The sequence below is a fragment of the Balaenoptera borealis genome, assembly GCF_965194805.1.
Source record: "Balaenoptera borealis genome assembly, chromosome: 11".
Taxonomy (NCBI): domain Eukaryota; kingdom Metazoa; phylum Chordata; class Mammalia; order Artiodactyla; family Balaenopteridae; genus Balaenoptera; species Balaenoptera borealis.
Genome location: NC_138868.1, coordinates 48,168,570 through 48,184,818, shown reverse-complemented (window position 1 = coordinate 48,184,818; position 16,249 = coordinate 48,168,570). Strand labels below are relative to the sequence as shown.

The following is a 16,249-nucleotide window of genomic DNA, read 5'->3' as shown; positions in this document are numbered from 1 at the left end:
ACTGAAAGTGAGGGGATGGAAAAAGATATTTCACGCAAATGGAAACGACAAGAAAGCGGGGGTCACAATACTCATATCAGACAAAATAGACTTAAAACAAAGGCCATAAAGAAAGATAAAGGACACTATATAACAATAAAAAGATCAATACAAGAAGAGGATTTTACGCTCATCAACATATATGCACCTAATATAGGACCATCCAAATACATAAAACAAATACTAACAGACATAAAGAAAGAAAATGACAAGAATACAATAATAGTAGGAGACTTTAACACCCCACTCACATCAATGGACAGATCTTCTCTGGACAGATCTTCTAGACAGAAAATCAATAAGGCAACAGAGATCCTAGATGATACAATAGAACAGTTGACATTTTCAGGAAATTACATCCAAAAAACCAGAATACACATTCTTTTCAAGTGCACATGGAACATTCTTTAGGACTGACCACATACTAGGACACAAGCCTCAACAAATTTAAGAGTATAGAAATTATCACAAGCATCTTTTCTGACCACAATGGCATGAAACTAGAAATCAACCACAGAAAAAAGAAATGAGAAAAAAGCAATTACATGGAGACTAAACAACACGCTACTAAAAAAACCCCAACCAAACAAACAATGGGTCAATGATGAAATCAAACAGGAAATTTAAAAATACCTTGAGACAAGTGACAAGGAAAACACAACCATACAAAATTTATGCGATGCAGCAAAAGCAGTTCTTAGAGGGAAGTTCATAGTGATACAGGCCTTCCTCAAAAAGCAAGAAAAACTTCAAATAAACAACCTAACCTACCACTTAAGAGAATTAGAAAAAGAACAAAAACCTAGAGTTAGCAGAAGGAAGGAAATAATAAAGATCAGAGAAGAAATAAATAAAATAGAGACTAAAAAACAATAGAGGGCTTCCCTGGTGGCAAGGTGGTTAAGAATCTGCCTGCCAATGCAGGGGACACGGGTTCGAGCCCTGGTCTGGGAAGATCCCACATGCCACCGAACAACTAAGCCTGTGTGCCACAACTACTGAGCCTGCGCTCTAGAGCCCATAAGCCACAACTACCGAGCTCACAAGCCACAACTACTGAAGTCCGTGCGCCTAGAGCCCGTGATCCACAACAAGAGAAGCCACCACAATGAGAGGCCCGTGCACTGCAACAAAGAATAGCCCCCACTCACTGCAACTAGAGACAGCCCACGTGCAGCACGAAGACCCAATGCAGCTGAAAATAAATTAAAAAAAAAAAATAGAAAGAAAAATCAGTAAAACCAAGAGCTGGTTCTTTGAAAGGGTAAACAAGATTGACAAACCTCTGGCCAGGCTCACCAAGAACAAAATAAACAAAATAAGAATTGAAAAAGGAGACATAACAACCGATACCTGCAGAAATACAAGAAACCATAGAGAATACTATGAACAATTATATGCCAACAAATTTGATAACCTAGAAGAAATGGACAAGTTTCTAGAAACATATAGCCCACCAAAACTGAATCAAGAAGAAATAGTTAATTTGAACAGACCAATCACTAGAAGTGAAATAGAATCTGTAATCTTAAAACTCCCTACAAACAAAATTATAGGACCAGATGGCTTCACACGCGAATTTTACCAAACATGCAAAGAGGAACTTATACTGATCCTTCTCAAACTCTTCCAAAAAACTGAAGAGGAAGGAACATTCCCAAAGACATTCTATGAAGCCACCACCACCCTGATACCCAAACCAGACAAAGACACCACCAAAAAAGAAAATTACAGGCCAATATCTTTGATGAATATAGATTCAAAAATTCTCAACAAAATATTAGCAAACCAAATTCAACACCACATAAAAAAAATCATATGCCATGACCAAGTGGGATACATTCCAAGTTCACAAGGATTGTTCAACACATGCAAATCAATCAATGTGATACACCACATAAACAAGAAAAGACAAAAACCACATGGTCATCTCAGTATATGCAAAAGAAGCATTTCACAGAATTTAACATCCATTCATTATAAAAACTCTTACCGGTAAAAGTGGGTACAGAGAGAACATATCTCAACATAATAAAAGCTATTTACGACAAACCCAAAGCCAATGTAATACTCAATGGTGAAAAGCTGAAAGCCTTCCCACTAAATTCTGGAACAAGACAAGGATGCCCACTCTTACCACTTCTATTCAACATGATACTGGAAGTTCTACCCACAGCAATCAGACAAGAAAAAGAAATAAAAGGTATCCAAATGAAGGGAAGAAGTAAAATTGTCATTATATGCAAATGACATGATACTATACATAGAAAACCCTAAGGACTCCACACAAAATCTACTAGAACTGATAAATGAATTCATCAAGGTAGCAGGATACAAGATTAACATACAGAAATTGGTTTCATTTCTTTACACTAACAATGAAATATCAGAAAAGGAATGTAAAAAAACAATACCTTTCAAAATCACACACCCCAAAATAAAATACTTAAGAACAAACTTGACCAATGAGGTGAGAGTTATATGCTAAAAATTATAAAACATTAATAAAAGAAACCAAAGAAGACTCAAAGAAATGGAAAGATATCCCATGCTCTTGGATTGGAAGAATTAATATTGTTAAAATGAGCACACTACCCAAAGCAATCTACAGATTTAATGCTATCCCTATCAAATTATTCAGGACATTTTTCACAGAACTAGAACAAATAAATAATCCTAAAATTTCTTTATTTATAAATAATCCTAAATTCTGGGTCCATAAAGGACCTAGAATTGCCAAAGCAATCCCAAAGAAAAAGAACAAAGAAGGAGGCATAAGCCTCCCAGACTTCAGACAATACTACAAAGCTAAAGTAATCAAAACAGCACGGTACTGGCACAAAAACAGACATATGGATCAATGAAACAGAACAGAGAGCCCAGAAATAAACCCACACACCTACGGTCAATTAATCTTCAATAAAGGAGGCAAGAATATACAACGGGGAAAAGACAGTCTCTTCAGCAAGTGGTGTTGGGAAAGTTGGACAGCTTTCACCATACACAAAAATAAACTCAAAATGGTTAAAGACTTAAACATAAGACATGGCACCATAAAGCTCCTAAAAGAGATCACAGGCAAAACATTCTCTGACATAAATAGTACCATTGTTTTCTTAGGTCAGTCTCCTAAGGCAATGGAAATAAAAACAAAAATAAACAAATGGAACCTAATCAAATTTACAAGCTTTTGCACATCAAAGGAAACCATAAACAAAACAAAAAGACAACCTACAGAATGGGAGAAAATATTTGCAAATGATGCTACTGACAAGGGCTTAATTTCCAAAATATACAAACAGCTCATACAACTTAAACAAAAAAACAAACAACCCAACTGAAAAATGGGAAAAGACCTAGACATTTCTCCAAAGAAGACATACAAATGGCCAACAGGCATATGAAAAGATGCTTAACATCGCTAATTATTAGAGAAATGCAAACCAAAACTACAATGAGGTACCACCTCACACTGGTCAGAATGGCCGTCATTAAAAAGTATACAAATAACAAATGCTGGAGAGGATGTGGAGAAAAGGGAACCCTCCTACACTGTTGGTGGGAATGTAAGTTGGTGTAGCCACTATGGAAAACAGAATGGAGGTTCCTCAGAAAACTAAAAATAAAATTACCATATGATCCAGAAATCCCACTCCTGGGCACATATCCAGATAAAACTATAATCCAAAAAAGATACATGCACCCCTATGTTCATAGCAGCACTATTCACAATAGCCAAGACATGGAAACAACCTAAATGTCCATCAACAGATGAATGGATAAAGAAGATGTGCTACATTTAAGCAATGGAATACTACTCAGCCATAAAAAAGAACGAAATAATGCCATATGCAGCAACATGGATGCAACTAGAGATTACCATACTAAGTGAAGTAAGTCAGAAAGAAAGACAAACACCATATGATATCACTTATATGTGGAACCCAAAAAATAGGACACAAATGAACTTATCTACAAAACAGAAATAGACTCACAGATATAGAGAACAGACATGTGGTTGCTGGGGGGGCGTGTTGCAGGAGGGATGGAGTGGGAGTGTGGGGTTAGCAGATGCAAACTAGTATATATAGAATGGATAAACAACAAGGTCCTACTGTATAGCACAGGGAACTATATTCAATCTCCTGTGATACACCATAATGGAAAAGAATATGAAAAAGAATGTATATGTATGTATAACTGAATCACTTTGCTATACAGCAGAAATTAACACAGCATTGTAAATCAACTATACTTCAATTAAAAAAAAGAAAGTTCCCCCCAAAAAATAGGTATGGTACACAGTATCAGATTTCAAGTTCAGGTATAATTAATTCGGTATTTGTACTATCTACCCTGTTTATAAATCCACAGTGATCCCAGACAAACTGGTATTTTTTCCCCTTTGATTTCAAAGAAAAAGAAAACTGGCCACCAAAACAAACAAAAAACAAAAAAAACTCCAACTCCTCATGAATATAATTTACTAGATTCATAATAGTCTATCATATGGATACACAATAATTTATGTAACCATAAATAATAGTAATAATAATGTAATGGCTTATAAATGCTAATAGAGGAAACCATGATCCCTGGGAGCCAGCATTCATTAATTCACTCAATTCACTAATTCCTTTATTCATGAATATTGATTTTCTACAATGTGCAGGCCTGGTCTAAAGTTGGAGATACAGCAGTGAACAAAACAAACAAAAATCCTTACCCTCATGGAACCTCCTTTCTAAATGGGAAAAGAGATGACACACAAAATAATGATAAATACTAAAGAGAAAAAATGAAGCAGGCAAAGGGGATAGGATGTGTTGGGGGGAAATAAAGATTTTAGCGGGAGTATCCAGAGAAGGCTCAGGAGAAGATAAAGGAAAGGCACATGGCTATCCAAGGAAGAGCATTTCAGGCAGGGGAAACAACAAATGAAAAGGCCCTGAGGTGGGAGCACACCTGGCATGTTCAAGCAACAGTGAGAAGGCCAGCGTGGTCAAAGCAAAATGAGAAAGAGGGAAAAGGAGAAGGAAATGGGGAAGAGGATTAAGTAGGGTCTTGTAGGTCATGTACAGACTTTGTCTTTTCATCTGAGTGAGTCAGGAAGCCACTGGAAGGTTTTATGGAGGGAGAAACTTATGCTTTAAAAGGATCAGTATGGATGCTATGTTGAGAATAGACTGAAGGGAGAAGGGAGGAAGAAGGTGGACCACAGCCTAAAACAGACAGAATAAGATGGAGTAAAGCAATCAAATGACCAACTAGTTTAATGACTCTACACAAAAGGTTTCAATGAATAGACTGGGGTGACCCTAAGAGCAGTTTCAAATGACTGATAGATTTTAAAAAATAATTTGAATGATCAAGAAGACATGCTAATCAAAAGCAAGGGTGAAATTGTGAAAAAAAATTATGAGGCAGTCAGAGACATTTGAATGCCGACTGGATATTTAATGGCATTAAGGAATTATTGATTTTTTAGGTGTGATAATGATATTGCGGCTATGTTTTCAGAAGAATTCTTATTTTTTAGAGATGTATACAAAATTATTTACGGATGAAATGACCCAATGTCTGGGATTTGCTTCAAAATAATTGAGTGTATGGGGGGAAAAGTAAGTGGGGATATACATGATACAAGATGATGGTTGTTGAAGCAGGGTTATGTGGATTCATCTTACTACTCTCTCGACTTCTGCTTATGTTTGAAAATGTCTAACAAAAAAGTTTTTTTAAAAATCAAGAATGGCACATGGCTGAGAGAGATGGTAAAACAAATACACTGAATGGAACAATAAATATTCTGAAAAAATGTCAAGAGGCTAGAATTCTGGACCAATAGATAAAATGCAACAGAGAAGGCTAGAAACTGCTATATTTGGTTCCAAAACATCAAGTGAATGTACAAAATGGACAAAACCTAGATGAGTAGCTCCTATTTAAAAAAAAAAAAAAAAAAAAAAAAAGAACCAGGAAGAAACAGAAAATATGAACAGACCAATCACAAGCACTGAAATTGAAACTGTGATTAAAAACCTTCCAACAAACAAAAGCCCAGGACCAGATGGCTTCACAGGTGAATTCTATCAAACATTTAGAGAAGAGCTAACACCTATCCTTCTCAAACTCTTCCAAAATATTGCAGAGGGAGGAACACTCCCAAACTCATTCTACGAGGCCACCATCACCCTGATACCAAAACCAGACAAAGATGTCACAAAGAAAGAAAACTACAGGCCAATATCACTGATGAACATAGATGCAAAAATCCTCAACAAAATACTAGCAAACAGAATCCAACAGCACATTAAAAGGATCATACACCATGATCAAGTGGGGTTTATCCCAGGAATGCAAGGATTCTTCAACATACGCAAATCAATCAATGTGATACACCATATTAACAAATTGAAGGAGAAAAACCATATGATCATCTCAATAGATGCAGAGAAAGCTTTCGACAAAATTCAACACCCATTTATGATAAAAGTCCTGCAGAAAGTAGGCATAGAGGGAACTTTCCTCAACATAATAAAGGCCATACATGACAAACCCACAGCCAACATTGTCCTCAATGGTGAAAAACTGAAACCATTTCCACTAAGATCAGGAACAAGACAAGGTTGCCCACTCTCACCACCATTATTCAACATAGTTTTGGAAGTGTTAGCCACAGCAATCAGAGAAGACAAAGAAATAAAAGGAATCCAAATCGGAAAAGAAGAAGTAAAGCTGTCACTATTTGCAGATGACATGATACTATACATAGAGAATCCTAAAGATGCTACCAGAAAACTCCTAGAGCTAATCAATGAATTTGGTAAAGTAGCAGGATACAAAATTAATGCACAGAAATCTCTTGCATTTCTATACACTAATGATGAAAAATCTGAAAGTGAAATTAAGAAAACACTCCCGTTTACCACTGCAACAAAAAGAATAAAATATCTAGGAATAAACCTACCTAAGGAGACAAAAGACCTGTATGCAGAAAATTATAAGACACTGATGAAAGAAATTAAAGATGATACAAATAGATGGAGAGATATACCATGTTCCTGGATTGGAAGAATCAACATTATGAAAATGACTCTACTACCCAAAGCAATCTACAGATTCAATGCAATCCCTATCAAACTACCACTGGCATTTTTCACAGAACTAGAACAAAAAATTTCACAATTTGTATGGAAACACAAAAGACCCCGAATAGCCAAAGCAATCTTGAGAACGAAAAATGGAGCTGGGGGAATCAGGCTACCTGACTTCAGACTATATTACAAAGCTACAGTAATCAAGACAGTTTGGTACTGGCACAAAAACAGAAATATAGATCAATGGAACAGAATAGAAAGCCCAGAGATAAACCCACACACATATGGTCACCTTATCTTTGATAAAGGAGGCAAGCATATACAGTGGAGAAAAGACAGCCTCTTCAATAAGTGGTGCTGGGAAAATTGGAGAGATACATGTAAAAGTATGAAATTAGAACACTCCCTGACACCATGCACAAAAATAAACTCAAAATGGATTAAAGACCTAAGTGTAAGGCCAGACACTATCAAACTCTTAGAGGAAAACATAGGCAGAACACTCTATGACATACATCACAGCAAGATTCTTTTTGACCCAGCTCCCAGAGAAATGGAAATAAGAACACAAATAAACAAATGAAACCTAATGAAACTTAAAAGCTTTTGCACAGCAAAGGAAACCATAAACAAGACCAAAAGACAACCCTCAGAATGGGAGAAAATATTTGCAAATGAAGCAACTGACAAAGGATTAATCTCCAAGATTTACAAGCAGCTCATGCAGCTCAATAACAAAAAAACGAACAACCCAATCCAAAAATGGGCAGAAGACCTAAATAGACATTTCTCCAAAGAAGATATACAGATTGCCAACAGACACATGAAAGAATGCTCAACATCATTAATCATTAGAGAAATGCAAATCAAAACTACAATGAGATATCATCTCACACCGATCAGAATGGCCATCATCAAAAAATCTAGAAACAATAAATGCTGGAGAGGGTGTGGAGGAAAGGGAACACTCTTGCACTGTTGGTGGGAATGTAAATTGATACAGCCACTATGGAGAACAGTATGGAGGTTCCTTTAAAAACTACAAATAGAACTACCATACGACCCAGCAATCCCACTACTGGGCATATACCCTGAGAAAACCATAGTTCAAAAAGAGTCATGTACCAAAATGTTCATTGCAGCTCTATTTACAATAGCCAGGACATGGAAGCAACCTAAATGTCCATCGACAGATGAATGGATAAAGAAGATGTGGCACATTTATACAATGGAATATTACTCAGCCATAAAAAGAAATGAAATGGAGGTATTTGTAATGAGGTGGATGGAGTTAGAGTCTGTCATACAGAGTGAAGTAAGTCAGAAAGAGAAAAACAAATACAGTATGCTAACACATATATACGGAATCTAAGGGAAAAAAAAAAAAAAAAGGCCATGAAAAACCTAGTGGCAAGACGGGAATAAAGACACAGACCTACTAGAGAATGGACTTGAGGATATGGGGAGGGGGTGGGGTGAGATGTGACAGGGTAAGAGAGTGTCATGGACATATATACACTACCAAATGTAAAATAGATAGCTAGTGGGAAGCAGCCACATAGCACAGGGAGATCAGCTCGGTGCTTTGTGACCACCTAGAGGGGTGGGATGGGGAGGGTGGGAGGGAGGGAGATGCAAGAGAGAAGAGATATGGGAACATATTGTATGTGTATAACTGATTCACTTTGTTATAAAGCAGAAGCTAACACACCATTGTAAGGCAATTATACTTCAATAAAGATGTTTAAAAAAAAAAAAGTTTAAGATTCAAATATACAGCAAGGTCGGCAAGTAAAATGCCAAAAATCTAAAGCAATCCCCAAGATGCATTAATAAAAGTAAAGAATTTTAAAAATGGGGGTGGGGGGGTTGCTCTTCCATGAGCTAACTGGCTTACACTTGCTATTGTTTGCCATCTAAGAGGGCTATGTTTAGATACTTGCAACTATGTCATATGAGGAGTGGATGAGGCAGCTAGGGATGTCAACTTAGGAAAAAAGATGGAAGAAGGGGACGTGATACTAGTCTACAAATTCCTGAACTCATCATCTTTCCCCTTTAATCTACTTTGCTTCATTACTATTTTGGTAAAGGGTGTTACCATCTATGTATTCACCTAAGCCAATAAACTGAGAATAATTCAAGATGCCTCCCTCTCTCTCACGCTCCATGTCTATTTAAAAATGTCTCTTAAAATTGTTCTCTCCCCTCCTATCCAACGTTGATGCCTCCCCTGCTCCATTTACTCCTTCTTCTTCCTGTACCCCTATTTCCCTTTGGGAATCACTCTCAACTCCACAGTGGTCAATCAGCATATTCTTTCTACCCACAGCACTGCAAATAGCTTAACTCAAGCTATTAAGATGGGAGGATGCGTTAGCTGGAACTACTGGGAAAGAATAGGTGGGGGGGAGGGGGAGGGGATAAGAGTAAGATGGGAGTGAAGGAAGAGTTCAAAAGAACAGAAACATTCTTTCTCTGGACAATTAAGTGTGAGGAGGTGATATCTGGAACTGTTGCAAGTATTGTTGCTACCCTGAGAGAGAAGTCAACAGACAGAGCCAACTTGAGAAGGAACCCAGAAGTGAAAAGGACATGGAAAATCAGACCATGAATCTCTAGATCAAACCACACAGGAGGCCAATTCTAACACAGGGTCTTTTCATTTGCACTAGTCAATACATTCTCTTTTTGACTTAAGACAGTTCAGCTGAATTTCCTGTGCCTTACCATGAGAATCCTAACTGACGAGCCCAAAGACACTGGCTTAATGACGTTCATGTCTCAACTGGACTACTGCAACAATATTCTCCCTGAAAAAATCCTCATGATACAGACTCTACACTATTGCCAAGGTGTCCTTTCAGACTGTATGTTTCTCTTCTACTCATAAACTTACAGTGGCCTCCTCTATCTTTAGAATAATATCCAAACTCCTTAAGCATGGCAGAAAAAAAAAATCTTTACAATTTGGCCCCTAGTCTCATCTCTTACAACTCTAAAGCTATTTCAAGGCTCTGGGTGTTGTTTTTGCTCTGTGTTCCCTCTGCCTGGAATGTTCTTCTTAATCTGGCTAATAAAAACACTTTAGAATTACTTCCTCAATTTAGCCAAGGAATGCAAGGTTGGTTTAACACCCCAAAATCAATTATGTAACGCATCATATCCATAGAAAGTAGGACAAAAACCCCATGATTGATTGCTTCACTAGACACAGAAAAAGCATTTGACAAAACTCAACACCCCTTCATAATAAAAATACTCAACAAACTAGGAATAGAAGGGAACTCCCTCAAAGGGCATCTTTAAAAAAATCCACAGCTAGCATTACCCTTAATGGTATGAAAGCTTTCTTTTTTTTTTTTTTTTAAGTCTTATTTATTTATTTATTTATGGCTGTGTTGGGTCTTCGTTTCTGTGCAAGGGCTTTCTCCAGTTGTGGCAAGCGGGGGCCACTCTTCATCGCGGTGCGCGGGCCTCTCACCATCACGGCCTCTCTCGTTGCGGAGCACAGGCTCCAGACACGCAGGCTCAGTAGTTGTGGCTCACAGGCCCAGCTGCTCCGCGGCATGTGGGATCCTCCCAGACCAGGGCTCGAACCCGTGTCCCCTGCATTGGCAGGCAGATTCTCAACCACTGCGCCACCAGGGAAGGCCCTGAAAGCTTTCTTAAGACTTAGGAACAATCAAGGATGTTCCCTCTTCACTACTTCTATTCAACATTGTACCAGAGGTTCTAGCCCAGGCAGTTAGGGAAAAAAAAAAAAAAAAAAAAGAAAGAAAGAAAGAAAGAAGGCATGTAGATTGGAAAGAAAGAAGTAAAACAATCTCTGTTTGCAGAGAACAAGATCATGTGTTGGAGCTAATAAACAATTCAGTAAGTTTGCAGAATACAATATTAATACACAAAAACTGTGTTTCTAAAAAATAGTAGTGAACAATTTGAAAATAAAATTAATAAAATAATTCAATTTACAATAACATCAAAAAGAATAAAATACTTAGGAATATATTTAACAAAATAAGACTTGTATACTGAAAACTACAAAGTTCTTTGAAATCAATTAAAGACCTAAATAAATAAAAAGAAATCCTGTGTTCATAGATTGAAAGACTTAATATTGTTAAGATGGCAATACTCTCCAAATTGGTCTACAGATTCCACACAATCAAAATCCCAGCTGGCTTCTGCAGAAATTGATAAGCTGATCCTAAAATGTGTATGGAAATGCTGGGCCACAGGACTCAGAAATTAATCTTGAAAAAAGAACACAGTTGGAAGACTTAATGCTTCATGACCTCAAAACTTAACTACAAAGCTACAGTAAACAAGACAGTGTGGTACTGGCATAAGGACGGGTATATCTGATATTTATATCAATGGAACAGAATTGAGAGTCCAGAAATAAACTCTCACACTTACAGTCAATTGAATTTCAACAAGGGTGTCAAAACAATTCAATGTAAACAGAATAGTGTTTTCAAAAATAATGCTGGGATAAATGTATATCCACATGAAGTGGGACTTCTACCTCACACCATATATAAATATTAACTCAAAATGGATCAAAGACTTAAATATAAGAGTAAATATTATAAAACTTGAAAACATGGGCATAAATCTTCATGACCTTGGATCTGGCAATTATTTTTTTAGATATGACACCAAAAGCAGAAGAGAAGAAAATAAATGAGTCAGACTTCATCAAAATTAAAACTTTTCTTAAAAGGACACCATCGAGAAAGTGAAGACAACTTACTAAGTGGAAGAAAACATTTGTAAATCATATATCTGATAATGAACTTGTACCTAAAATACATAAAGAACTCTTACAACAATAAGAAACCCATTTTAAAGATGTGCAAAAGTCTGTATAGACATTTCTCCAAAGAAGATACACAAATAGCCTATAAAAGGTGTCAATGTTGTTAGTCATCATGGAAATACAAAAAAAAAAACATCACAATAAGATACCACTTCACACCCATTAGGATGGCTATAATCAAAAAGGTAAGCAATAACAACTGTCAGTGAGGATATGGGGAAAGTGGAACCCTCACACTAATGGTGGGAATGTAAAATGATGCAGCCACTTTGGAAAACAATATAGCAGTTCCTCAAAACTGCTCATAGAGTAATCATATGAGCCAGAAATTCCACTCTTAGTTCCAGCCACACTAAAATGCTTACATTTCCCAAATGCATATACCCAAGAGAAACCAAAGCATGTCTCCATACAAAAATCTGTACAGAGATGTTAATAGCAGTGTTATTCTTAATAATCAAAACCCAAAATGCCCTTCAACTGATGAATGAATAAAATGTGGATGGAATATTCCACACAATGGAATATTATTCAGCCACAAAAAGTAATAAAGTACTGATAAATGCTACAACATGGATGAACCCTGAAAACATGCTATGTGAAAGAAACCAGTCACAAAAGATCACATATTGTATGATTCCATTTATATGAAATGTCCATAAGAGGCAAATCTATAAAGACAGACAGTAGATTAATGGTTGCCTAGGGCTGAACGGGTTGGGGGGTGCTGAAGGGTGATGGCTAAATAGTATGGGTTTTCGGGGGGGTGAAAATGATGAAATGTTCTAAAAATTGATTGTGCTAATGGTTGCACAACTCTGTGACCATGCTAAAAACCATTCAACCACACACTTTAAATGGATGAATTGCATAGTATGTGATTTATATCTCAAGAAAGCTATTACCAAAAAAAAAAAGGCTCTCCTTCTCCATGACACCTTTCTTGAGCCACCAATAAAACTGACCATTCTAACATGTGTCTCCCCACTTCCGTGCAAGGACTTGAGTACCTGTAATTGACACTTTTTTGCACTTATTTAATGTCTGTTTCCCTCTACTAAACTGTGGATTCCTCAAGGCAGGGATTTGGCTCATTTTTTCATGGAATTAACAGTATTTATACGTTGTGTGTAAACTATGTAAAAGTGTACACCATAAATATTTGCTAAAAGACTATCCTAACAGTTGTTATGTGGAAAAGGGACTGTACTTGTTTCACATATATGCCAATGGGCAGAAATGGAAGCTATTGATATAATGGCATGAATTTTAAGAATTTTCAAATAATCAGGGCTGTCCCTTTATTCAGAACAGGAGTTTCTGGGTTCTGTGGATTCTCTGAGTTGATTCTCAAATTCTGAATGCGTGTATAAAAAGGATGTGCATTTTTCCTGGGAAAAAAATCCATAACTTTCATCAGATTCTCAAAGGGGTATATAACCCAATAATGGTTAGGATTCACTGTTTTTAAAATGTCAGTGTACCAGGGCAGGGATTTTAGTTAGCAAATTTCAGTTACTGGAATACATCATTCAAGGTAGGTTTCTGCCTAGATTATACTACTTTGGTAATTAATGCAAAAAGAGAACTCACAATATTAGTATCTTCATAATCTTATTCATTTAAAAGTATTTATTGACTGTCCATTATATGCCAACTGCTGAAGAAATAATAGTAAACAAGACAAAGTGCCTGCCCTCAGGAGCTTACATTCTAGAAGGTGGAGACAAAAAAAAAAGAGTAAATAAATAATAAAATGTCATATCATATAGTAATGCCTTCAACAGAGAAAATAAAACATGATGGAAAAGGGAATGATGGGAGTAAAGAGTTATTTTAGCTAGGGTCATCAGGGAAAGTCTCTCTGAGGAGATCACATTTGAGCTGAAACTTGAGCAATGAGAAGGAAGCTGAGGAAAGAACACTTCAGGAATGAAGAGAACAGAAAGTGCAAAGATTCTAAGATGAGAACATTGATTATTACCACCTGCGTTAAGAGAAAAAGCCATGTCTAATCGCCTCTCTATACAACATTCAGAAGAATGTCTCCCACTCACAATGAATAGAACTTATTCAAGATAATTCAGCGTACGAAAATTCACTGTGATAAGAGACTATTCTAGACAAATCTTTACTGCTTAGGGTCATCGCAAGTTTACTCTTCTTCAATGCAGAAAATATCATTAGACAAAGTGAGTAAAACCTTTGGGGTTTTGTAATAAAACAGAAAGAGAGAGAAAAACAAGTGTTTTTTCTTTTTTTAAAAAGTCTCTCCCAGGTAGATAGTTTTACAAACAAAGATTATCAAGCAAACTCTATAAACAATTCTGGGTTCGATCTGCTCTCCATCCCTAGAGCTTGGTGCTTTGCATTTGTAGTATTTATAATCTGTGAGGTACAAGAGGGTGGAGTTACAGCCAGTGTGCACAAATTAGAGGGAAATGAGTTTCAGTTCAAAAGGAGCTGTCCAACAATCAACAGGTTGAATATTAGTGGAAGTGTGGAGACTGTAAAACCATGACTCAAGTTACGGCAACTTCATGACCTATAAAGAACTGTTCTAGTTCCTTCTCCCAGCCTTGGCATCCCTGACGTGTTACACTCACCCATAAAGCCCCAGAATGCAAACCAAAGGGTGGATTTTTAACCACCACATACATCATGCCAATAGCAAAAGATTAACAAATACTTGTTCAGGTAAGGGGAACGCAGAGCTTTGTTCATCTCAACAATTGAAATTCGTATTATTAAAATCTTCAAGTTATATTTACAAAGGCACAAAAAGAGCCTGAAGCAGTGAGCACCCACCACCAAACTGAAAGTACACAACGAATTAAGGTTAACAGTACCAATTCCAACTATTTCATTCAAATGCACGGCAGAAAGCATACGGAAGCCCTGAAGAGGGGAAGCCAAGAGAGAGCCCTCCTGACTCAGAGCACCTGAGCAGACGGTGACTAGTTGCGATAGGCCAGCGAAGGGAAGGGGCTGCCAGCAACCGGGGAGTGTGCCCAGGCTTGTCTGCGTGCGCTCCTGGTCCTGCCTGCGGTGGAAGGTCAGGAGGGACCCGCTCGGGCAGCTGCCCGCTGGTGTCAAAAGAACCCAGAGGCTTGGCACCTCCCACACGCCGCCGGGTCCGCTTTCTCTAGCAGGGACGGAGATTCCCGGAGCCGCCCTCCCTGGAGCACCGCTTACCTTCGGGAGCCGGCGGTGGCTCCTGCCGCTTTCCGCGGGACAAAAAGGCCTTGGGCAGAAGCAGCGACACAGCCAGGACGAGCCCCGAGGCCAGGGCCACCCTCTGCACAGTGGAGTACGCCATGGCCACCCGCCCTCGCCGCAGGTGAGCTCCAACCGGAACCGGAACTGGAACCGCAACGCCCGCGGCCTCCTTCGACCCCACCGAGGGCTGCGTGGACGGCGACGCGCGAGGGACAAGTGACCAGACGCCTCCGGCTCCGCGGCGGGAGGCTGATCCGCTCCTCCCGCGCGGTCAGCAGGTGCGATGAGCGGTACCCGCGCCCTCTCATTTGTACCGACTAGACACGCCTTCCACACCCCACGCCCCACGCCCACATGGGCGTTCTACCACCGAAACAACTGATGGTCGTCCCTCCTCTCCATCCCGCTCACCACACTGCTCGCTCCCCGCCCCAGACCGCCCATTAATTTCCTCGTTAAGGCCCCACCCAGGCCCCGCACCTCCATTGTCCAGCTGCAGACCAAGGTGATGACACTAAAACGCAGCTCTAATGCGTTTTAAGCTCTCCATAGCTTCAAATCTTTCAAAAACTCCTCTTTATCCTCATAGAAAGGTCAAACTGCTTTCTATGACCTCAAGGCCCTGCGTGATCCGGTCTTACCAACGCTCCGTCCAAACTAGATCATTTGCTATTTCCCCAGCATATTTCTTACCTTCAGGGAACCTTTGCTCATCGTGTTACCTCTGCCTGGAAAATTACTAACGCATCTCCACCTGTTAAAAACTTCTCTGAAGAACAGCTGAAAAGTACTAACCTCATGAAACTGTTTTAGTCAGCCTCTCCTTCCTCTGTATCCCCACAGTTCTTCGTTACTGTCTTTATGGGTTTATTTAACAAACATTCTTTTGGTTCTTACTATGTATCAGACCCCGAAATGGCACTACAGAATCTGATGAGTAAGATGGCTTCCGTATGGGGTAGATAGTTATAGAAACAAGAAAATGCAGGAAAGATTATGGACTCTGGAGCACTTAGCTCAACTGGAAGGAGGAGGAATGAGGAGAAAACTCCTAAGAGTAGGTGAA

At 38.5% G+C, this 16,249-nt stretch overlaps 1 protein-coding gene across 5 annotated transcripts in view; it reads right to left on the bottom strand.

The window, feature by feature from the left end:
- RIC3 (RIC3 acetylcholine receptor chaperone) overlaps nucleotides 1–15,310 on the bottom strand; it is a 50,631-nt gene extending 35,321 nt beyond the window's left edge. For all 5 annotated transcript variants that reach the window (XM_082341621.1, XM_082341619.1, XM_082341620.1 and 2 more), the window contains exon 1: nucleotides 15,160–15,310. In XM_082341621.1, coding sequence (XP_082197747.1) covers nucleotides 15,160–15,283 — 124 coding nt within the window. In that variant the 5' untranslated portion in view covers nucleotides 15,284–15,310. The remainder of the gene's footprint in view (nucleotides 1–15,159) is intronic.
- Between the last annotated feature and the right edge of the window lie 939 nt (nucleotides 15,311–16,249).